The sequence below is a fragment of the Amblyomma mixtum genome, chromosome 1 (genome assembly GCF_055824585.1).
Source record: "Amblyomma mixtum isolate Tamu chromosome 1, ASM5582458v1, whole genome shotgun sequence".
Lineage (NCBI taxonomy): Eukaryota > Metazoa > Arthropoda > Arachnida > Ixodida > Ixodidae > Amblyomma > Amblyomma mixtum.
This window is the reverse complement of record NC_143012.1, coordinates 199062490-199086081: the sequence shown is the minus strand read 5'-3', so window position 1 is coordinate 199086081 and position 23592 is coordinate 199062490. Positions and strand designations below refer to the sequence as shown.

Below are 23592 nucleotides of genomic sequence, written 5' to 3'. Positions count from 1 at the left end.
TGAGAAAACCAATAAGGCCATAGGCTTGCGCCGGTGAATAAGGAACCTGTGATATGACAGGAAAAGCCAGGCTGATTATATAGAGAAACGTGGCCTATTGTTTCTGCGGGACTCCGCCTTGTCGCCCATTGCTATCTCTTGTCCGCCTTATACCTGCGGCAGCTTGTGTAAGCAGGTGGTCGAACTTACTGACGTACGCCCACAGTACGTGTCTCGTGGAATACCAGGCGGTCAGACATCGGGCGTATCGGACGTCAGTGTGCGCATCGGGCCCGAGGCTGCTGCGTCTGCGTCTGCGAAGCAGTCGCGCACCTATCCGCGATGCAGCCGGACCGAGGAGCGCGTCGTTTCAAGATGACAGCGTGTCTTGGTCAACGTGTCTTCTCAAGATTATTCGTTCTCCTCTCGGTGCAAGCGTCCCTCATCTCGGCAGGTAAGTTCTGCCCGGTTTTATCGCATTGCTTTGAAACCAAAGATTATTCGTTCTCCTCTCGGTACAAGCGTTCCTCACCTCAGCAGTTAAGCTCTGCCCAGCTTTATCGGATTGCTTTGAAAGAAGTGGCCCCGCACAGTTTCTGAAGTAGTCGCGCATACAAGGAGACAGCGGTGGGAACAAGGGCTGCGGCTGACTTATGGCATGATCTGAACCAGTTAGAAGTGAAATTCTTCCCAATAACAAAAATTCTTGAGGAAGGAATATCATAGCTACACTCTACTAAACCAAACGTCAATAATCATAGGGCAGATCTTTTAAAGAAGTAATGAATGCACTTTTGAAATGACGCAAAAGCTTTATATTCATTGAGTTGGAAAGCTTGACTAAACACTAGCGAATTAATGATGCTGGGAACGCTTCAACTGCGCCTGAGCACCTCTAGCAATCTATAGTATATGCGTTTGTTCCTGAGGTATGATTGCAGGTGCCAGCGCGCAAAAAAACAAAACATAAAAACTGTGAAGACGACAGGACAGAGCACTGTGCTATTTTCTCCGCTCTTTCTTGCGCTGAAACCTGTTGGCATGGAAACAAACGACTCGCCCATCAGCAAGTTTTGGTCATGCGTGATAGCTGAAAACATCGGTTATAAAAGTGCGGAAGATGGTTATTATAGCACGATGATTATTGGTCATATTACGAAAGCACCTGTTAATTGCTCTGTCCGATCATTTAACGCAGATTCTATTACCACATTTTCAAAAAATTACTAATTTTTTGCCCCAATACCCCACTCTTTCGAAAAGATATATGCATGAATGATAACGACTATGATCAAGACAGAGAATTCACTATCTTTCGCGCCGAAGATGGAATTTGATGAAGACGACGATATGCAATGCATGGCAGCGTAACATCATCATCATCATCACGAGGCGTGCTTGGCTGCGACAGTAGCCCATTGCCCTTGGCTACTGGCCAGCGAAGCTGATCTAAACGCTCCGCCAGGGGTTCGACTCCCAGACGAGACAATGCTTGTTTCATATTTATTTCTTTATTTATTTGGCACACCGCAAGATACCTGGCACAAACAAACGTCGCAAGATCTTGCACGGAGATTACATATCGAAATAGAACTTGCGCACTAAAACTTTTACAGCGTCATAAAACATGCCAAGGAATAACTACAAAACAAGTCTCTCAAGAGTATGCTTATATGGTGCACGACAGGAAGTGATCCATAATAAAAACCTAATTAATAAGTCCCTGTGGTTATTATGCAAACTACACGGCTGGATGCCTAACAAGTAACAATAGTAACTCTATATACCCGACTCTGCCTTGCGATGTATAAAATAGCATACGAACACATCAGCTCAGGTACAGCAAACGCATGAAACAACAGCAAGTCCAATCTATTCAAAATAACGGATTCTCTTCAGGCTCTTTAGTTTCAGGCCATGTGCCACGAAATCTCGTTGCCCACGTGCCCATGGCTTCAGGAGAAACTTCTTCGTTCACTCAATAAATGGCTACAGTAAAATACGAAAAGGCTTGCCCGCCGGCTCACGTAATATGAAAAGCATTAGCGGTAACCACCACAACTTCTACGTGCTGGCACGTCCCACTATTGTCAAAACGTAATTTGTCCTGAAAAAAAAATGTTGCGCCGATCAGTGCACGGTTCCATCCAATCATTTTTATCTGCAGGAACAAAAGGAGCCGCTCAAACTTGCAGCCACACAACCTGCGACTATTCGCGAAACTCCACCCCTTTTTTTCTTTTATGGGACATACCTAGAACTCACCAGGGTGGGAGCATTCCTGCCCTGTCGTGCTTCCGGTAACCTTGTAAATCGCTTTTCGTTTTCACAAGCGTTCCTTCCAGCTCCGGCTGAAGCGATGTCATTGTCTTTCTTTATCTCGAGGGAAAGTATGCCTGCTGGAACAATACCGCACTTTCATCGGCCAATTTCTCCGCTATCAGCAGGAGATACCGGTAGCCAAGGTCCACAAGAACGCGCAACGTATACAACGTATACAGAGTATATCTTCACAGAAGGTCTGTGACATACAAGGGGCAAGCGAGCCGAGAAAGAATACTTGAGCGCAAGCGCTCCTCCAGAACGACGCAGCTAAACACACACACACACACACACACACACACACACACACACACACACACACACACACACACACACACACACGCATATATATATATATATATATATATATATATATATATATATATATATATATATATATATATATATATACATTACGATGAAAAAACTTGCTCGACTGCTGATAACATAAGGAAAGAGTTGAAGTACACTTCTTAGAGAAACATTTATTTACCGACGGTTTCGGACGGTGGACCGTCCTTCATCAGGGTAAGGTTGTTTGTGAACAAAAACAATCCACTTGCTCACGGCACCGCACAGAGATGGAGAGGGAAAGACGCTCTCCTTTGAGGAAACAAAACAAAACACAAAAACAAGACAGTGGCGGACAAGGGTGTTCCTGCCGATTAAGGGGAAAATGAGGGCTGCAAAGCGAGCAGACAAAAAAGAAAAGAACGAATTCAAGAAAGGGGAAAAGAGGGGGTGCGGGAAGGGAAGGAGGCAAAAGGTTGTAGCGGAAGTGGAGAGGGGTGAGCTGTCTGCGAGGAAAACCGTTGAGAAGAAATATTGTGGGTGGAGGCTTCCTTCGGAGGGAGCGGGACGTTCGAACACGCGGGAAGAAAACATTATCGCGCCCGTTGCATCACAGTGCCAACCGCCCGACAGAAGTGTTGTTACTAGAGAATTTTAGTATAGCGTTAGCGTGATAGCGGACCTAAGGTAAATTACGTTAGCGTGCCGCAAGCAACTTATCCCCACAGACAGTTTTAGTATAGCGTTTTGAAAACGTTAAACGCCATCTGCTTGACATGGATGCGAATGGTCCTTCTAAAATGGTCGACACGACCGCTAACTTGCCAAATTATAATATTTCCGAGTTTTTTATACGAATTATTAGTGCAGTGTTCATTTTCGTCTGCAAAATGACCCAGGAATTGCAATAAAATGAAATAAAAACGTAAAACAGTGGCGCCATCTAGTAAAGGCAATGTTAACTACAAGCCGTTGGAGCAAGAATATTTGCCATCACATGACGTCTAATGTTCAAAAAACTTATGTAAATTTAATAGAAACTCTTTTTACATAATTTAAGTCCATAAAACATCGTGAAAAACCTCCAAATCTATTTTTGTCTCGTTCCAGACGTTCTTGCTAGGTTTCTGCTGCGTTTCGGGCCGTTGCAGACGGTAGCAGTGCAGCTTGAGTTTCCATTAGGCTTGCGCGCTCCAGAATCGAGAGCGTATCTCAAAAACTGGGCTGAATTGCAGCTTAAACTTTATCGTCGAAGCAAGGTAAGTCATAGCGAAAACCAACAACACCAGTAGTTGACGGTAAACATGCCGACCGGAATCGCAAGAGCTGCTGAATCGGCTGAAGCGGGCGGCTCTCGCTTGAAAGGACGCCGCCATGTTTCCACGCTAAGGGCGCAAAAGCCGCAACGCTAAATTCTGAAAATTGCGTGCGTACGCTAACGCTATTTCCCCGTTAGCGTTCTGCGCATGCGCACTCTGGACCCGCTATTCCGCTATGCACGCAATTACGCAAAGCCCGCAATACTAAAACTCTCTACTGACTGTTTGAATGTGAAGCCCGTTGTGTCGTAAGACGGTGCGGGCAGGGCACTTTTTTCTTATTTATTTTTAAGCCCACACTAATATCTGTTTGAATGTGAGTTACGGCGGCGGCGCGATCACATAGACGGAGAGTTAACCGGCCAGACGCCGGACGGAAACCTGATCCCGTGGCTGGGCCCCGCGGAGACCCAGCGCCAGCCCCCGGCCGCCACTCGTCAGCCGCGCGCCCCCTCGCAAAGACACTGCGCCGCCGACGAGGTGCCCTTTCCAAGGAGCGAAGTGGGGCGCAGAGCAACGAAACGAGAGAAAGAGGGGGCGTACGCAGAGCAGGAAAAATAAAAAGAAGAAAAAAGAAGGAAACAAAAGAAGACAAAAAAAGGAAAAAAAGAGGAAAGAAAAGGAGGCATGAGAACTTGCAAAAAGTGAAAAGGGGGGGAGGGGAAGGGTGGCTTGCTAAGTACCTCCCTCATCTACCTCACCTTTTTGAAAAACACGAGGTAGCCCAAATTCACTTACGGCCCCTTGCTAGCGCCCTGCGCCCTCGTAAGGCAGGCAAGTAGATAATTGGGCTATCTAGCTGGACGACCGACGAACGGGATTCACAGTGATCCACAACCATATTAGTGTATAGCAACACTCCTTATCCTCGTTCGCAAACCAATGTAATGTATTGAGTTGTTATTCTTTTCGTTCTACTTGAAATGGCATTTAAAAAAAGGGGGGGGGGGGTGGAAGGCCCCCTTATGGTTTACTGCAGAAGTCGTTTCAGCAGCAATGTTTGGGCATAAGAAAGAAAAGAAAGGTTGGGGTAGGAGAAAGGCGGCATGTAGACGCAAACACTCAAAATGGTATGACCTCAGGCGATTCAGTCGAGGAGGCGGTGAATCTCACTGGGCCTCTGATTTCTGAAGTGCGGAGAGAGCTCCGGGGTTCTCATTTATACCGGCCTGCACCGTGTTAAATTTGAAAATAAAGTATGACTCCCGTTGTTCCCGCTCACGGGTATTTTTGAAACCGCTCTGTAGCAGAGTGACTTTAATTTTGTCGAAATCATGATTTTCTTGACGGCCGTGTTTCGACAGGGGGAGGAGAGGAAGTGATTTGGCATGCGCGCGGTGATTATTGAATCGAATTCGGAAGGGATTCTCGGTCTGGCCAATGTATTGCACTTCACAGTTGCCGCACTCGAGCATGTACAGTACGTTACTACTGTCACAATTCAAGTTCTCTCGAATGGAGTGTTTGAAATTAGAGTGTGTGCTCTGAGCCAACGTCGTTTTCTGCATGTGCTTGCAAACTTGACACCGATTCTTCCCGCAAGGCACGCAGCCTACAGGCTCTTGTTTACTTATAGTAGAGTGAACCACATAATTTTGCAAATTTTTTGGTCGTCGGTAGGTGACCCGTGGAGCCGTTGGGAAAATCTTTGAGAGTCGGTCGCTTTGTTCGATGATGTTAAAATGTTTTCTTAGAATTTTGTTTACATTCGGAAGGTTGTTCGCAAAGGTTAAGACTAGATTAGAGCGGTGTTCATTGGGAGCTGCTGACGCGGGATCCCCAAACAGTTCGTTACGATTTCTCTCTTCCGCTTTTCTAATTGCATCGTCGACAATAGAGAGCGGATAGCGCTGATGATTCAAAACCTCCCGCATACGATTAGAATTATCCTTAAAATCTTCTGAGCGTGAGCACACTCGTTTGAATCTGATGGCCTGAGAGTATGTAATAGAGGTTTTGCAGTGGCGTGGGTGGCAGCTCTTGTAATGGAGGTACTGTTGTCTATCAGTGGGCTTCCTGTAGACACTGGTGATTAAGATGCCCTGTTCTATTCGAATCAAGACGTCCAAAAAGTTAATTTGATTGGTCGAATAGGTGTGCGTAAAAGAGAGGTTTGGATGTATGTTGTTAAATGCTGAGATAAACTGCATGAGTTGGTCCTCAGTGCCGGTCCATACCATGAATATATCGTCCAGGAAGCGTCTGTAGAAAGCCGGTTTTGTTGGATATGACCGAAGAAAGTCCAATTCAATGCTGTTCATGAATATGTTGGCATAGTTTGGCGCCATCTTTGTGCCCATAGCGGTGCCACTTGTTTGTAGGTAGAAAGAGTTGTTGAATTCGAAGGAGTTGAGTTTGAGAACCAGATTAGTCAGTTCTGCGAGGGTACTTTTGCTGGGAGAATCCAGGCTTTTGTATTTCTCATATGATGTGATCAGAGCCCGGATGCCGTCATCATGCGGTATATTTGTGTACAGGGATACCACGTCCAGGGTTACCAGAAAAGCTCCTTCTGGAGCAGTAAATTGACTTAATTCTTTTAGAAAATGAGTAGTGTCACGAATGTAAGATGTGTGTTTAGGAGGGATATGTCTGATCAGAGAATCAATGTAGCTGGAGATCGGTTCCGTGAGTGTGCCAATGCCGGAAACGATCGGTCGACCCGGATAATTTTCTTTATGTATTTTTGGGAGCATGTAAAAGCGCCCTGGAGACGCATTTAATGGCGTCAGCGCCTTACTTACTCGTGGCGGTAATTCACCTTCATCGGTGAGTTGTTTCAAGGTTTTTTCTATAATTTTGCTGTGCTCAGTGGTGGGGTCTGATGAAAGCAAGCGATAGAAATTGGAGTTATTGAGTTGGCGGTATCCCTCCTGGATATACTTTTCTTTATCTAAAATTACTATGCCGCCTCCTTTGTCAGCGGGTTTAATAACAATGTCTGTTCGCTTGCTGAGTGATTTCAAGGCGTCACGCTCTTCCCTGGAAAGATTCGGTGGTCCCGGTTTGTGTGCCTCGAAGGCCTGAATGATGTCTCGTTGAATCGCTTTTAAATACATGTCCAGATGTTTATCCTTACCGGATCTCGGTGTCCACTGTTCCTGAGAGGGAGGGAATGAGTTACAATTTTGGTTCGGCTTATCAGAAAAGTACTCCTGGAGTCTCAGATTTCGAGAAAAATTGTCGAGGTCCTTTAGTAATTTGTATTCGTCATATCGGCTAGTATTTGGACAGAATTTCAGTCCACGCGACAATACCGATTTTTCCTCTTTGCTAAGGGGAGCGTTTGAGAGATTAATAATGTTCTCCTGTACATCCGAACCCTCCAATGTTTGATTAAATGGGGTTGCATGATCGCTTGCAGGCATGCGGGTGTATATAGGTTGTAATTTGTCCTCTCCTTGTTGCGATGCCACGGCGCTCTCTCTTCCTTCCTCAAGCTGGATGTTATCTCGCGAGAACTTTTTGCATTTGTTATTCCAGATTTGCTTAGTCTTGCTCGACTAAAAGAACTCAAGCTCTTGATTCTCCATATCCGAAAGTACCACGTATTGACGAGCTCCCCTCTCCTCACGGCTCAGTGATGCCAACATCTCTTTGCAATGGTCTATAGTTACTTTCAGAAGGTTTAGGGATGCGTTAAGCAGAACTTGGCTCCAAGCTAGGCTATTGGTTTTCGAGAGATTGTTCATCGACGGCGTTAAAGACAGGGAAAGGCCCTTGGGCACCGTATTTGTTTTTAGGTATATTTTAAGGGACTTTATGTGGAGCTCGTGCCTGATTCTTTTGTCTATTATTTTTCTTAATTTTAAAAAATTTTTAGAGTGTGTAGCAGCAGCTGAGGGGGGAGTGGGTGGCTGAGCGCGATCACACCGTCAATCCTGTCTCACTCGCTGGGCGGAGCCGCAGCGTCGCCCTGCGTCGGTCTGCAGGAGCGCTTGCGCTCAAGTGTATATATATATAAGCGACTCAGGCTATGAGGGACGCCGTAGTGAAGGTCTCCGGAGTTTTCGACCACCTGGGGTTCTTTAACGTGCACTGACATCGCACAGTACACGGGCCTCTAAATTTTGCCTCCACCGAAATTCAGCCGCCGCGGCCGGGATCGAACCCTCGTCTTTAGGGCCAGCAGCCGAGCGCCGTAACCAGTGAGCCACCGCGGCGGATATATATATATTGTTACATATTTATATTGTTACAATATATTTACAGATATTTACAAATAGACAAGAACAGCTGCGAGCGGCACCGAGAACACAGTCCGAACTTCGTTGTCCTCTTCTACTCTTCCCACTCGTGCCATCGCTCTTTGTCGTCGTCGTCTACCCGCATCAGGACCCCCGGCTGCTGAAACGCCGTCTCGGCGTTAGGGCGGCGACGTATGGGCGTCGTGATAAGGTTTAAGGCGACAGACGTGGACGATGGCGGTGGTGGCGCCAGAGGACGATGGCGAGGTTTCAAGGGGAGCAATTTCATAGTTCACGTCGGTAACACGGCGCACGACACGGTAAGGGCCAGGGTAGTGCGAAAGGAGCTTCTCGGAGAGACCGACGCTGCGAGAGGGAGTCCAGAGAAGGACGAGTGATCCCGGGGTAAATTCGACGGCCTGGTGACGGCGGTCGTAGGCTGACTTCTGGGAAACTTGAGAGGCTTGGAGCCTACTACGTGCTATTTGGCGCGCCAGCGTGGCCTGGGAGATGGCGTCCCGAGCGTAAGCAGTGGTGGGGGCTGAAGAAGGCGGCAACAGTGTGTCCAAAGGCAAGGTGGGATGCCTACCAAACAAAAGGTAGAAAGGAGAATAGCCTGTTCTGTCATGAAGGGAAGAGTTATATGCAAATGTCACATAAGGCAAGGCTGCGTCCCAATCTCGGTGGTCTGGCGATACGTACATGGCTAACATGTCGGTGAGCGTGCGGTTGAATCTTTCCGTAAGCCCATTGGTTTGTGGGTGGTAAGCTGTCGCGAGCTGGTGCTGCGTGTCACACGAACGAAGAATGTCGTGAACTACTCTGGATAGAAGATAACGACCGCGGTCGGTGAGCAGTTGACGAGGGGCGCCGTGGTGAAGGATGACGTCTTGCAGAAGAAAATCGGCAACATCGGTAGCGCAGCTGGACGGCAAAGCACGCGTGATGGCGTACCGAGTCGTATAATCAGTTGCGACAGCGATCCACTTGTTGCCGGAGATGGACGTCGGAAAAGGGCCAAGAAGGTCGACGCCAACACGGTGAAAAGGTTCCGGAGGTATGTCGATGGGTTGCAGAAGACCGGCAGGCAAAGTGGAGGGCCTTTTCCGACGTTGACACAGGTCGCAAGCGGCCACGTAACGCTTGACGGAACGATAGAGACAAGGCCAAAAGAAGCGATGCCGCACCCGAGCGTACGTGGGGGACACGCCAAGGTGACCGGCTGTCGGCAGGTCGCGCAGTTCTTCAAGGACAGAAGAGCGTAGATGTTGGGGTATCACGAGAAGGAGCGGAGGGCCATCGGGGCGTAGGTTTCGGCGATACAAAATGCCGTTCTGGAGCACATAAAGGTTCAGAGACGGAGATCGGTTTGCAGAACGGATGCCATCAAAGATAGGACGTAAAGATGAGTCGTGGCGCTGTTCGTTGGCAATATCGGCAAGATCGGAGATAGCTAAGAGGCAGGGCAGGGTCTCAGCGTCCTCTAGGTTAGGTGGTTCCACAGGGTATCGGGATAAACAGTCAGCGTCCTGGTGATGGCGCCCTGACTTGTACACGACGGAGTATGAGTATTCTTGGAGGCGCAATGCCCAGCGACCAAGGCGACCGGTGGGATCTTTTAGTGAAGACACCCAACAGAGAGCGTGGTGATCAGTGACAACAGCGAATGAACGGCCGAACAGGTAGGGTCTGAATTTAGCCACTGCCCAGACAAGGGCAAGACACTCGCGCTCAGTAATGGTGTAATTTTGCTCTGCGGCTGAAAGTAGGCGGCTGGCATAAGCGATGACTCGATCTTGACCCTGTTGACGTTGGGCAAGTACGGCGCCGATGCCATATCCGGAGGCGTCCGTGCGAACCTCTGTGGGAGACGACGGGTCAAAATGTGCTAAGATGGGCGGAGTGGTCAGCAAATGGACGAGGGATGAAAATGAGTTCTCTTGAGCAGGGCCCCAGGTAAAGGGGGTGTCGTTCTTCAGAAGATCGGTGAGGGGACGAGCGATGCCGGCGAAATCTTTGATAAAACGGCGAAAATACGAGCACAAGCCGACAAAGCTGCGCACATCTTTCGACGACCTTGGAAGAGGAAAGTCCTTCACAGCTTGAATTTTGATGGGATCTGGGCGTACACCAGAAGCGTCAACGAGGTGTCCAAGAATAGTGAGTTGGCGACGACCGAACTTGCATTTCGATGAGTTCAGCTGAAGGCCGGCGTTACGAAACACTGTCAGAATATTGGAGAGGCGCTCGAGGTGCGTGGCAAAAGTAGGCGAGAAAACCACAACATCGTCTAGGTAACAGAGGCAAGTGGACCATTTAAAGCCACGAAGAAGGGAGTCCATCATTCGTTCGAAGGTAGCCGGGGCGTTACAGAGGCCGAACGGCATGACTTTAAACTGGTATAAGCCATCAGGCGTCACGAAGGCGGTCTTCTCGCGGTCCTTTTCATCAACGGCAATTTGCTAGTACCCCGATCGAAGATCAATTGAAGAGAAATATTTGGCGCCGTGGAGGCAGTCTAATGCATCATCGATCCTTGGGAGTGGATATACGTCTTTTTTGTGATGCGGTTGAGGTGTCGATAATCAACGCAGAAGCGCCAGCTGCCGTCCTTCTTTTTCACCAGGACGACTGGTGAAGCCCAAGGACTTGACGAGGGCTCGATTATGTCTTTTGCGAGCATCTTGTCCACCTCTTGATTTATGACGGTGCGTTCGGCGCTGGACACTCGGTACGTACGTCTGCGGAGAGGAGCGGAATCACCGGTGTTTATGTGATGCGTCACCACAGAGGTCCGAGCCAAAACACGGCTATCAAAGTCGAAGATGTCGCGGAAAGATGATAAGAGACACCTAAGATCGCGAGCTTGCATTGGCGGTAGGTCAGAAGCGATCATGTCGGCGTAGTCGTCCGTTGGGTTCTCAGTTGATGTGGCCGCAGGCAGCCGGCATTGCTGAGTGGAAGGTAAGCAGGTGTCCACCACTGATATCACACATTCGGCAGCAGGGCACAGCGTGGCGAGTGAGATGCCTTGCGGGAGCTGGATGAACCAAAGTTCAGGACCGGAAGGTACGCTCGGTTGGCCGACATTGTAAATACAATGTGTGGAAGCGCAATGCTGCGCGTCAGGGCGACGTCAAGTTCCGGAGTGACTACGTAGTGACCATCAGGTACAGGGGGAACAGATGAGAAAGAAATGTAAGTTGCGGCTTGAGGCGGTAGACGGACAAAGTCGACAGCACAAAGACGGTGTATAACTGGGGACGGCGACTCAGCAGAAAGAGGAAGGTCAAGCTGAACAACATTAGTGGCGCAGTCAATGAGGGCTGAATGCTCAGACAGGAAGTCGAGGCCAAGAATGACTTCATGAGGGCACTGGTCCAGAACAGAGAACAGAACGGATGTATGGCGGCCGGATATGGTCACACGGGCTGTGCATAGTCCAACAACATGAGGCGTTCCGCCGTCGGCAACGCGGAGAACGGCTTTGGGTGCAGGGGTCAGTACTTTTCGGAGGCGGCGTCGTAGGGCTGAACTCATGACGGAGACGTGCGCGCCTGTATCGATCAGGGCTCGCACAGGCACTCCATCGACATGAATGGCGAGCAAATTATGGTGTGCGCGAAGGGCTAATCGAGGATTTTGGGACTGGGGTTGTACTGCAGCATCACCTCCAGACACTGCAGCGTCTAGTTTTCCGCTTGCGAGCGTCCGTAGGGGCCAGGAGAGGAGCGACGGCGTTGGGGCGAACGAGACTGTCGACGCAGGGGGGACGGGGAGCGGCTGGAGCGAGAAATCTGGCCGTCGACTGAAGCACTGTGCTGGGCTGGAGGGGGCGTGTAGTGGCTGGGCTGTTCGTCGTCGCGGTGGGAGCTGAGAGGACGGTATGTGCTGCGACGGGACCAATAATTTCGACAGTGGCGGGAGATGTGGCCAATGCGGTGGCAATGGAAACAAATGGGCCTGTCGTCGGTTGTCCGCCAATCGTTAGGGTTTCGCCGACGTGGAGTGAAGTACGAAGGTCGTCCAGGAGCAGTCGCAGTGATTTCGGGTGGTGGTGAAGACCGTACAGGGCTGACGGGCTGGAAACCAAGGTTTGCAAGCTCTTGGCGGACGACAGCCTGTACCAGAGAGATGGTAGGCAAGCGGTTGTCGCCATCATGTAGATGCAGGGGGGCAGGGGACACAGCTTCGAGCTCGCGTCGGATGATGCGGGTCACATTTTCTGGGGCGCTGGAGTTTCCCGGTGTCGCAGGTCTTCACATGAAGAAGTCGCAGCCGTGTTGGGGAGGCGTGTGTACGGCTAGCTAATACGCCTGCTTTTGGCTTCCTCGAAGCGTCGACATTCCTTAATAATTCCGTCGACTGTAGTGCAGTTCTTGTAAACGAGCAAGTTGAAGGCATCGTCGGCGATTCCCTTCAACACGTGGCCGACTTTGTCAGACTCGGGCATGTTGGCGTCAACTTTGTGGCAGAGGGCCAGCACATCTTGAATGTACGACACATAGGACTCCGTAGATGTTTGAGCTCGGGAGGCGAGGTCCTTCTTAGCGCAAGCGTTCGGCCGAGCGGCCGTCCAAACAATTCGCGGAGTTTCTCTTTGCACACGTCCCAGCTGGTCAGATGGTCTTCGTGCGTCTCATACCAGACCCGGGCAGTGTCTTTTAGATAGAATATTACATTTGCGAGCATGAGGGTCGGATCCCAGCGGTTGTAGGTACTCACTCGCTCGTACATGTTGATCCAGTCGTCGACGTCAGTGTTGTCGGTACCAGAAAAGGTCCCAGGGTCACAAGGGGGTGAAAGAACGAGTGATGTCATGGCCGGGGCTGAGGTTTGCTGGGCGGTGTCTTGGGTCATGATGAGTGAAGGCAACTGGCGGCCGCTGCGGAGCTCCGTCGTCGGTAGACGTAGGGGAAAGCCGCACCTCCACCAAATATGTTGCGGGAAAGAATATATTTACAGATATTTACAAATAGACAAGAACAGCTGCGAGCGGCACCGAGAACACAGTCCGAACTTCGTTGTCCTCTTCTACTCTTCCCACTCGTGCCATCGCTCTTTGTCGCCGTCGTCTACCCGCATCAATATCTATACTTTTTTCAATAACATAATTCCCCGTGCAACTCCCTGGCTATTCCCTATGATGCTCATCGCTAAAATGTGGATAATTCTTATTCATAACATGCAGAAGTATATTAGATTCTGGAACTATGACACAAACAGCCTTTTAAGCAATTTTAAGCGATATATTTTTGTCCAGCAAAATACTTCGTAAATTCGGATAAAGCAGCAAACTAGTATGTTCACGAATACTAAACTACGCGAAGCAGAGGGGGGGGGGGGACTTACCTTTTTTTTGCACAAATTATTCACGCTGTCAACTTATCAAGAAGTCTCCTTGATTGGCTAAAAATGCGGTAATTAGGTCGTCACGTAAATCAAGTCGTTTGCAGTATCTTTGAAAGCAGTCATAGCGCCAGCCACCAGTGATTCAGGAGGATGGCTGGAATATAACTTTATACAAAAGCTAACCCTAACGGCAAGAAAGGGCAACTTTCCTTTGAAAAAGGGTAGACACTTGCTACTGTTGGTGCATGATATGAAGAAATGTGTAGCGCGAGAAAGACACCAACAGATAGGACACACAGCGCTAACTTCCAACAATGGTTTATTGCGAAGATGAAAGGTATTTTTATGGCCATGGATCACTGTCTGACGGTCATCGCAGAACAAGAGAAGCTAGTAACGCATATTACCCAGATACGCAGGTTTCTTTGATCACAGTGCCACAGCGCCACTCTTATTTTCCGCAAAACCTGAAAAAATAGCGCAACTAGTATAAGACAGAGTGGTGTTCTCGGCACCGAACAAATAGAGTTGCTCGTGCACTTAAAAATCGAGTGAACATAAAATGGGGACCAGTTGTAAGAAGAATGTGGACAATAAATTTGTGGGTTATTTCAATAGCTGGGAATATTATATGCCTCTATCATGTGGAATGCATTATATGGGACAAGCAGGAGGACTCTCAGTGATAGGCGTCGAGACCTTAGTCGTGACGTGCAGAATATCTGCGGTGAAGGTTTGTCACCCCACTACCACGAGTGTAATTGTATACCGGTGCTAGAAAACGGTGTCGTTTTAAAAATTCGCAAAAACCGATTCCCACATGAAATGATTGAGGCCGAATAGATCGCAATATTGTGAAAAATATATGCAAGAAATCCTTCTATTGCGCTGTTATGAACGGAACTTGCGTGTTTCATGGTGATATTTGTTACTAGTATATCTTGTTCTGCGCTGGTCATGAGACAGCGACAATTTGCCATAAAAACCACATTTGCTTTGAGCAACTACCCATTGTTGGAAGTTACCGCATTGTGTGAGTGTGCTGCCCTGTATGTCCGTGTCTTGCTCACACTACGCATGTCTTCATGTATATACACGTATGTGTATACACAATGATACACAAGTATTTTGGGCATTAAAGAGTAATTATGCAAGAATAACGTGGCCAACGAGAAAAAACTTGGCAGAGGCTCAGCTTGGTTAAGCCCGGAAATTGCGAAAGCAACTTCATCCGTTTCTTCAGCCCGTATCCGCCGTGTCTACCGCCGCTCTGCGTAGACGGCTATTGTTTTTGCACCTGAGAGAAGGATGAATAGCTCGCTGCTGTCTCTTACGCTCATTGCGACGAGCTTCCCTAGCGGTAGGTGGCATCGTCGAAGCAGATGTTAAGCCGCCGGCGGAGGCACCGCCACTACTCGCAGACGGCGCGAGATGGTCGCCCAACTCTTCGGCGTGACGTCACAACACCTGTTGCGCTCCTGGCGGACAGCGCGGGAGTTAGGCCGCCACGGTACGGCCAAGGCTTGAAAGTGCAAGAAGTATTGCTTTCGCAATAAAAAACGCAAAGGGAAAGGAGCACGTGCACGTCTCTCTTCTCTTCCAGCAATTAGAGGTGTAGTATTCTGGCAGCCTGCACGAATGAGCCGAGAAATCCACTTTAGTAAAATGACCTTCTTCACCGTAACGGTCGAAACAATAAGTTCGCGGATACTTATGAAACCAAGGTTAATTTTCCCAGCCACGAACACTAATTAATGCCACCAACACCAATTACCGATTGCTTGCTGTTTAATCAGTAGGTTATATTGCCGCGAGTCTTCGTAGTTATTGCTTTTTTTCTTTATTCTTCAAAGCTGCCAGCACACCGCTTTATCACTCTTTGTATGATGCAAGACGCGTCCAGATTTATCTCGATTAATTCTCCATTGTTCCAGAATGTTCAAGTAACTTTCCACGGCTGAGAGCGGCGGGTATTCGATTCGACGACCGCCGAGTACGCTTGTTACTACACCGTCGCCAACTCGTTCAGTTCTGTGCGGACGCAAGTTAGGCCAAATAAAGAGTTTTGTCTAGAAGCCATTTTCACTGTCTACTTGCTCTCCACACTGCAGTCACTACTACGTGACAATACTGCAAATTTACCTTATCATTGTACATATTTATAAAAGCGTTATACCTGTATAAATTTGTAAAACTGATTTAATTTCCTTCATTTGCTCGCAGTCCTATGTGCACCAATTTTTGATTCCGATGCCTTTCCCTAAGAAGGTGATATCATACGCGTAACGTACATAATAGGCAGTTCAATTAATACATTTACCTGCTTATGCACCCGCAAATTATACACACCAGTCAAAACAGAAATGACAACAACGAAGAAAGTCCTCAGTCAAAGAAACAAAATTTGCGGTCTTCTAGTTCAAATTTACACCAATAATTTCAAAATCTACCTGTTATTGCAGATCGCTCCCCTTAAATTCTGCTTGAACGCGAATGAGTAAGGTGTGATTTTTAACGGTGCAGTTTTTAGCAAAACACCTCAAATAGGCTCCGAAGGCCGCCAAGTCTAGCCTTTAAATAAATGAGGCATTACATTCAGTACATGTCTCCGTAGTCATAGAAAAAGGAGTGCGTGATGTAAGAATAGGAATGAAGCTGAATGCAACTATATCTATACACACTTATCATCTTGTGCGCATGTGACAGCTCGACTGTACGTAGGGCTGAAAGAAGACACAAATTTCAGATGAGTTTTCCGGTCAGGTTCTGACCCAGTGCGGAAATCAGTTAAAATTCAAGTGAAAATTGCAATTTTTTTACCCCAAATCACGTATACCTTATTTATACAATGGCCTTGTTCGCTTTTCTCCATGAACCCATGTTGAGTTGTTACAGTGGCATTAGAGAAAAGAACAGGAGCACACGCAGTGCAAAAGTTAGTAGCCACTTGTTGATATTTATCTCCTGAAAGCACACAGTGATTTTATGCCAACATATTACTTGCGGCTGTTCTTCTGCGGACAACAGATAAGCGGCGGAAAACACAGGTGAGATATTTATTCCTGCACAGGGTGTGTGAACAGCGGACCCAGAGATGCAGTGCAACTTTGCTGACATTTTACAGAGAGCTATCCAAAGGTGCTCAGGTTAAGCGGCACGAAAAGATATTTCGAAGAAGCAGAAAGTAGCGCTTCTCTTTTGAGCAAAACAACCCCGGCCTCCGAAGTATAGCACCCTCCACGGTAAATTCCAACGACTGGAGCCATAGCTTCTGAACGCATATATCGCAGTCATTTCCTTTACTACATCCACTTTCAAGCCGCTTCCCTCACTGAAGCAAGCAAGCCAGTTTTTTATGTTCATATGTTGCCTCATGAGGCAGGCATGAGCAGCAGACTGACAGGCGAATCATCTAGAGTAAACTGTCTGTTTTGGCGCCCGCGCGTCCGCAAAGCAAAGCAAAAACAAAGCTGTTAAAGCGATAACACACGTGCACGCAGAGGTCGTCGGCCCGACAGTGCCCGTTGCTACCGGCTGCGTTCAGTTTAAATATAGCACCCATTTTTTTTTATTAAAAACACCTCGAACGTTGTATGTACAAGCTCCGAAACGCAGAATGCGACAATTACCCTGTCTGATTGCTTTGTCCGAGTGGCGCGTAAGAAACAAAAAGCAAATCATCGTTCCTGAGATAAAAAAAAAACGGAAAGCACGTAAAAGCAAGCACAGCGAAGATTCGCTTCGAGTCTTCCGGGTACAAGCAAGGATCTTTCTGGAGCCGAGCAGATATTTGTTGTTTCTCGTCTGTAAGATACCCCGAGGCATCATAGCTTCAAAGATAGCACAAGGGAGCCATTTTCTCGGTTTTCACATTGCGCTGCCTATTTGTTTTCAACGCCAGCTTTTCCAACCGTCCCCTTCATGCACGTTTCGAGTTTATTCCTTTTATTAATACGAGAGCATTATATCGCTCATCAGCAGCTATATCTGTAAACCCGGTGTTGTAGTCGTTGATCGTCAAAGTGGTCACGAAAAATCCCATATGTCCTCTTCGTGGTAAAAAAGAAAAAGAATAGTTCTCCCGTAGGTTAAAGGAGTTGAACTCAGGACTTAAAGAACGCAGGTATGAGGGGGGGCCACGCAAACCATAGGCCATAAAATCGCTTTGCTTCTTGGCGTGTAAAGGTGAAACTAGTATATGATGTCTTGCGACTGTTTGCTAATATAGGTATGTCATTAGAAAGAAGGCGAAAAAGTAATACATAGATAAAACAAAATGATCATAAAAATTAAAAAAGATGCTTTCGCATCTACAACGCGTAAGTAGCCTAAATTTCGTTCGTAGTTTTATTCATATCGCGGCACATACTTTATTGCAACAACTTTTGTGGCGCCTGCCCCCGCTATCCTCTAAGATGCCTATATTGTGTTGCTACATATTTCTGCATATTTTGCTTCCTACGTGCATTTATTTAATACGGTGGCTAAGTTGTTATGACGCTAAGCTGCTGAACCGAAAGATGCTCTTGTCCAGCATTCTCGGGCAAAAAATTTGAAAACTGGAAAATTATAAGATAGTGTATTTGAAATCTTGAACATTCTTCTGACATGTAGAAAAATCATTCTCTTAAAGGGTTTCCATCGATCGCATCTAACAGTTAAGAGGGCCATAGAATATCAATGGTGAACGCTTTTGATCATAAGAAAAACGTTAATAGAGCAAAAAATTTCAAGACTGCCGTCGGGTGATTTGCGGATGTATTGATTGTTATATTAAAATGTCATATTATATTTAAAAATTGCTTTATAAACGTTTTCTCACTCAAAAATGCTTATGTCCAGAAATGAAGGGCATGAGCTCGATCCCGGCTGCGGTGGCCGAATTTCAATGGAGGCGAAACTCTAGAGGCCCGTGTACTGTGCGATGTCAGTGCACGTTAAAGAACCCGAGGAAGTCGAAATTTCCGGCTCAGTCGGTCGCAAAAGCTCTACCGATCCTACATAGCTGGCAGAGCAATAAAAGTCTGATGATTCTTGAGGACTCGCACGAAGCCACCAGGGACGAAATGAACGATGAGATAGCCATGAACGCCCTAAGCATTCTGCCGAAAGTAGCATATCTGACGAAACTAGCAAATACAAGGTCAGACCGGATGAAGTGTTTCTTTTTGTGCTGTTAATACGAGCGAAAAGAAAACTTTCTATTGCACATGAAAGAATATGCGTAAATGACAGTTCTTGGTCCTCAGTATGTTCGTATTGCGCTTATCTCCCACACAAATCACCACAGGCGCCGAGCTTTATTAACGAGTTTTGTGCGGTAGGCTTCCCTGTCCATTCCAGCTACGCCAATGTTATAAATTAACGGCTTCAAAAATTCTAACATTACCATGCATAATACGCTTGAAGCACTGTAATCTGTTACTGGATATTTCAATACGTGGTCAGTGCTCTGACAGTGAAATCGTTGTTCCGAACTGCTTTCCTACATTGCTGTTGGCATTCTGTGGAATTGAAGCGTCAACATCTTTACTACCAGAGTTGCAAGTGCAACTCAGCCTTGATAAATACCAAGTTCGCTCATGCCTGTAGTTAATGAGCCGCATTACTCGTCATGAAGACGTAGTTGCTTCATGAAAAAGAGCAACAGAAGCTGGGTGTCATGCACCCCTTCTCTACTAAACGTTCCATAAGAGTCGCTTCTATGGAATTACGGGAATAAGGAGTTCATACCCTTAGCGAAAACTAATACGTTTGGAATGTATGGTGGGCTATTTAAATTGTATTTGAAATATACTTTGTATTCATGAATGCACAAAAAACATGCAGGAAATACGTTCCTAAACTTTTATGCCTTGTAATGGAAATATGCCAGGAATACTTCACTTAAAGCATACATCAAGCACTTTTCAAATACGTGAAAAACTATGTATGCAGTTTTAGCATCTTGTTCATGTATTAAGTGTGTACTTCCGTAAATAAAAAATTAATTCATCCTAAGTACACTTCAATTCTAACAAACGGGCAGTCCTTTTAAACGGATTTGCAGCGCACTTCTAGCTGCCGTTGAACAGTCGAGGGCTCGAAATCGCGTTTCGGCAAATGGCATTTGCATGGTGTCAATGTATTTGAAGTGTACTGCCGTAAATACGCAATTAATTCGTCCAAAGAATACTTAAATTCTAGAAAATTGGCAGTCTGCATTAGCATATTTGCAGCTCGCTTCAAGCTGCCGTTGAATAATCTAATGCACGAAATCGAGTTTCGGGAAATCGCATTTTGGTGTCGGAAATGTATTTAAAGTGTATTTTCGTAAATACGTAATTAATGCGTCCAAAGTATACATAATTTCTAACACATGGGCACTCCGCGTAAACATGTTTACATTACACTTCAAGCTAGCGTATCTGCCACAACGTCGGCCACTCCAACGCATGCAGCGCACATCTCTCTCACTGCCTTCGTATAGCTCAAGTCGTGAATATTGATTTGACAGTAGTACTAGTTGACAAAGAAGACGGTGTGCATTCCACAGCGCGAGAGTGCGTTGCAGTTTAACCTGAGGCGCGTTCTGCTGGAGCGGTAGCCTAGTGATCTCGCGCAGTGGCCAGCGAAGCAGGTCTGTCGGCCCCACCGTGGATTCAAACCCTAGTAGCGGATATTATTATTGCGAAAGCAATACTACGCTAGGTTTTGAGCCTTCAGCGTGGTCCCGGCGGTAGTCACGTTTGACCTTTATATGGCCTCCAGTTTGATGACGCGTGGAGGCGCTCGCGTCTGTGACGTCATACCGAGGTGAAATCTGAGCTACCAAGTCGGTTCGTCGGCGCGGTCCCAGCGGTAGCCACGGAGCACCGCAGATCCCAGGCAGTAAGAGAAGGGACTGCGTTCATTTCGAGGAAAGGAAAGGCGTCTTACCAACTCTATGGTTTATTGAACACCACAATAACACTTTAAGCTGAATCCGGCGTTCTGTGCAGCACTCAGGCTTTCGCCTTTCACTACTTTAGTCGCTAAAGCTGCTCGTTACTTGCTTTCGCAACCTTCCAGGCTTAACTAAGCTAAGCCTCTGCCAATTTTCTTAATTTATTTTAGAGCGCAACTCTCTGGCGCCCGTTTCTGCGTTTCGCGGCGTCGCCGTCGCCGTTCCCGTTGCCGTTGTCCATTGTAGCCAGCAGTGGACACCTTAGTCGCGTTTTAAGCTGCGACACCATTGGAGCGGGAGCTTGGAAAGCAAAGCAAAGGCGCATAACTGCCCTCTTGGAACAGTGGACACCTCCATCATGGTTTAAGCTACGTACGTGGCGTTAATGACAGATCTGTGCTGCATGCGCTGTCATTGACAACGTTGTGCCATTTTAAGCAAAGGAAGTGCGCATAGCTGGCTGCCTGGGTCAGTGGTTTCTTGAATCGTGCTTATAGGTACATGGGTGATGAGAGCTGTGGGCTGCAGGCATTGACAACGTTTTGCCAGAAACGCGGCGCTGGAGCCATAGGCCGTCGGCGTTCATTGTGTTCATTGGCGCTGATGTTAACGTTTTACACTCCGATCATTTTAAGGAAAGGAAGTGCGCATAACTGGCTCCCTGGGTCAGCGGACGCCTGAATCGCGCTTATAGGTACGTGGGGTGATGAGAGAGAGATGTGGGCTGCATGCGTTAGCGCTGACAACGGTGAGTGAACTCTCGCGATCAACCATTAACTGCCACTTGCCGTGGTGGCAGGGTGGGTGGGGGCTTTAATGTACATATAAAGACAAGCATTAATTTCTTACCACTTATGTGAGAGAACAACCCGTTCGTCTCGCTCGTAACGCCTTCCACGGCTGTGACAACCTCGCGAAACACTTGTGTAGAGGTCTTCCTTAAGAACCAGGCATTGGTACAGCAAGTCGAGCTTATATCCATCTATTTCTCCGACCACAAAGCTTCCTTCATGACAATCAAGAACTGTTAGCGGAGTGTTTCTTGAAGAATGAAAATGTGTGAAAAATAACAAGTTGTCTGCATTTTACATACATGTCTTGCTTGTATTCTTTGACTCAGTCTATCGAAAAGCTGGAACACCTTATCAGCTGTGCTCAAATTTTGGATTAGGAAGTAACGTAATCGGCGGCAATTTTTATTCGTTTATTTCTTTCACAAAAAACACGCAATCATCGCAAGATCTTGCTCGGGTTTCGCCCATTGGAATAGGGCTTGCGCACTAATACATGCAATGGCAGGCGAACCATCAGTTATTGATATGAAGACGGATGATTTGACGCGTGTTTTGCGCTAACATTCAGATTGCTTCGAAACGGAAGCAGTGTTCGCCATGTGGTATTGCATACACGAACTTGTATACTGCAGGTACAGCGCCTGTAACTGCAACATTTCGAGAAACAATACAGTTGCGATCGTCTGAACACCAATAGCTAAGCATTTGGCTAGACCATCAGCCCTCAGAAAGGCTTCACATTTGTGGTTACGGCTAGGTCTGTAAAAATGCTTTTTGGGTAATGGATTGCACAGTTCCAACTGACAGCACTTACGCTACTACTGTCCTTGAACTGATGAAAATGGTGTCGGTGACAAACGACAAGCATGAGGGGAAATCAGCAGGCAATTGTTGATGCGCTACTGCGGCTTACACGCGCAAATAAATTCTTCAGAGCATGTGCAATGCGACACACAAGATTACGTAGGCGCCCACGTTTTGTTTTCACCGCATTCAGTGATCAATTCCAAAACCCAACATTCATGACCGACCCATGATCATTTTCGGGAACTCCCTTGCTTTCTTTGTAGTTTTTCCATGTTCTGAAAACAGTAATTGTGTCCCCGGAATAAACCTCAGCTCATGTGCGGGACCAATCGCGAACTTTTGGGCTCTGGGCCATTCTCCGACAAAGGCTGTTCGGGAGTGTGCCGTAAAGGGTGGTCGAAAAAACGCGACCCACGCACCCGGTGTGAGGGATTTTCCGCTTATAAAATATTGCTTAACGGCCCCTTCCCTAGGAAGCTAGATCACTCTCCTAAAGGCATCACCATCTTAGTAATGCATAACAGCATTACGTGTAAATTAATTTTCGAATAAAAACAGCCACAGGTTCGCTAAAAAAAAGGGACCTAGCATTTTGTCACAAAATTTGGATGTTCGCGTATGTTGCCCATTAGAGAAGCAAAGCGATTTAAAATATTTACACTCATGATTTCCGCAGTGTAACTTTTGAAACCATGTGGTGCAATTGCCCTTTATAAAGTATTTTCTTTCATTGGTTAAGCCTCTACAAATCACATTTCACCGATAAGAATGCGCCAGCTGTAGTATACCGCGCGATTTACTCTCCGTAGAAGGAATGTGAGTTTGTTGTCCCATCTAATTGGTTTATGCTCTCGATCCCTCAGGCATATTTTGTCTTTCCAAATGCAAAGAAGCCTTAAATCTGTCTGTGTTTTTTTTCTTCTGCAGATACATGCTCATTCGAGAATGGTATGTGTCCCGAGTGGAAGACCACCAACTGCCGAATGCAGGCGTGCTTTGAGGTGCACAAGGTTGCTGACATGAAATACGGACCCACAACGGACCACACGCTTCAGACAGGTGAGGGAGAGGATCCGCAGGTGGTGTCAATGGCCTCTGGAGCCTACCTGCGGTATAATTACTGACCTATGCGCATGCTTTGCTAGTAGCTGCCTGTCACTAGTAGCGCACTTAGATGCTAATTTCATCAGTTTCTTGCCTGCTATTTTTCTAATTTTTCTCTTCCTTGTTCATGCTTCATAGCTTGCTGATTCCTGGCGCTTAAGGGGTAAGCTCTTCTGCCCGATAAATGAAGATTTCTGGCCAAAATTGGTGCCTTAGTTGACCAATTCCCTTTAATTACAGAATATAAGACTTAATTTTGCCTTTTTAGATTAAATAAAATTGATTTTCATTGCAAGAAATCCGGATAAACTTCATGGCCTTTCGCGGATTATTTAGGGGGCTCGCCATGCGGTCTCGTGCATGAACAAGTACTCAAGGAACGCAGCGTTTAATTGCGCTCCGAAAAAGTCGGTCCTCCAAAGTGTTAAGGAACCCTGCTACAAAGAAGATCCGCACATTAAGGTGCAACTTGGCGGGCACGAAGTAAAAGAGGTGGATTAGATGAGGGTGTT

At 47.0% G+C, this 23592-nt stretch overlaps 1 protein-coding gene across 1 annotated transcript in view; it reads left to right on the top strand.

Moving 5' to 3' along the window:
* The first annotated feature begins 148 nt into the window (after positions 1 to 148).
* The window catches only part of LOC149370514 (MAM and LDL-receptor class A domain-containing protein 2-like), a 187835-nt gene continuing 164391 nt past the window's right edge, over positions 149 to 23592 (top strand). The window contains exons 1-2 of the mRNA XM_089577899.1: positions 149 to 433; positions 22904 to 23035. Coding sequence (XP_089434025.1) covers positions 322 to 433; positions 22904 to 23035 — 244 coding nt within the window. The 5' untranslated portion in view covers positions 149 to 321. The remainder of the gene's footprint in view (positions 434 to 22903; positions 23036 to 23592) is intronic.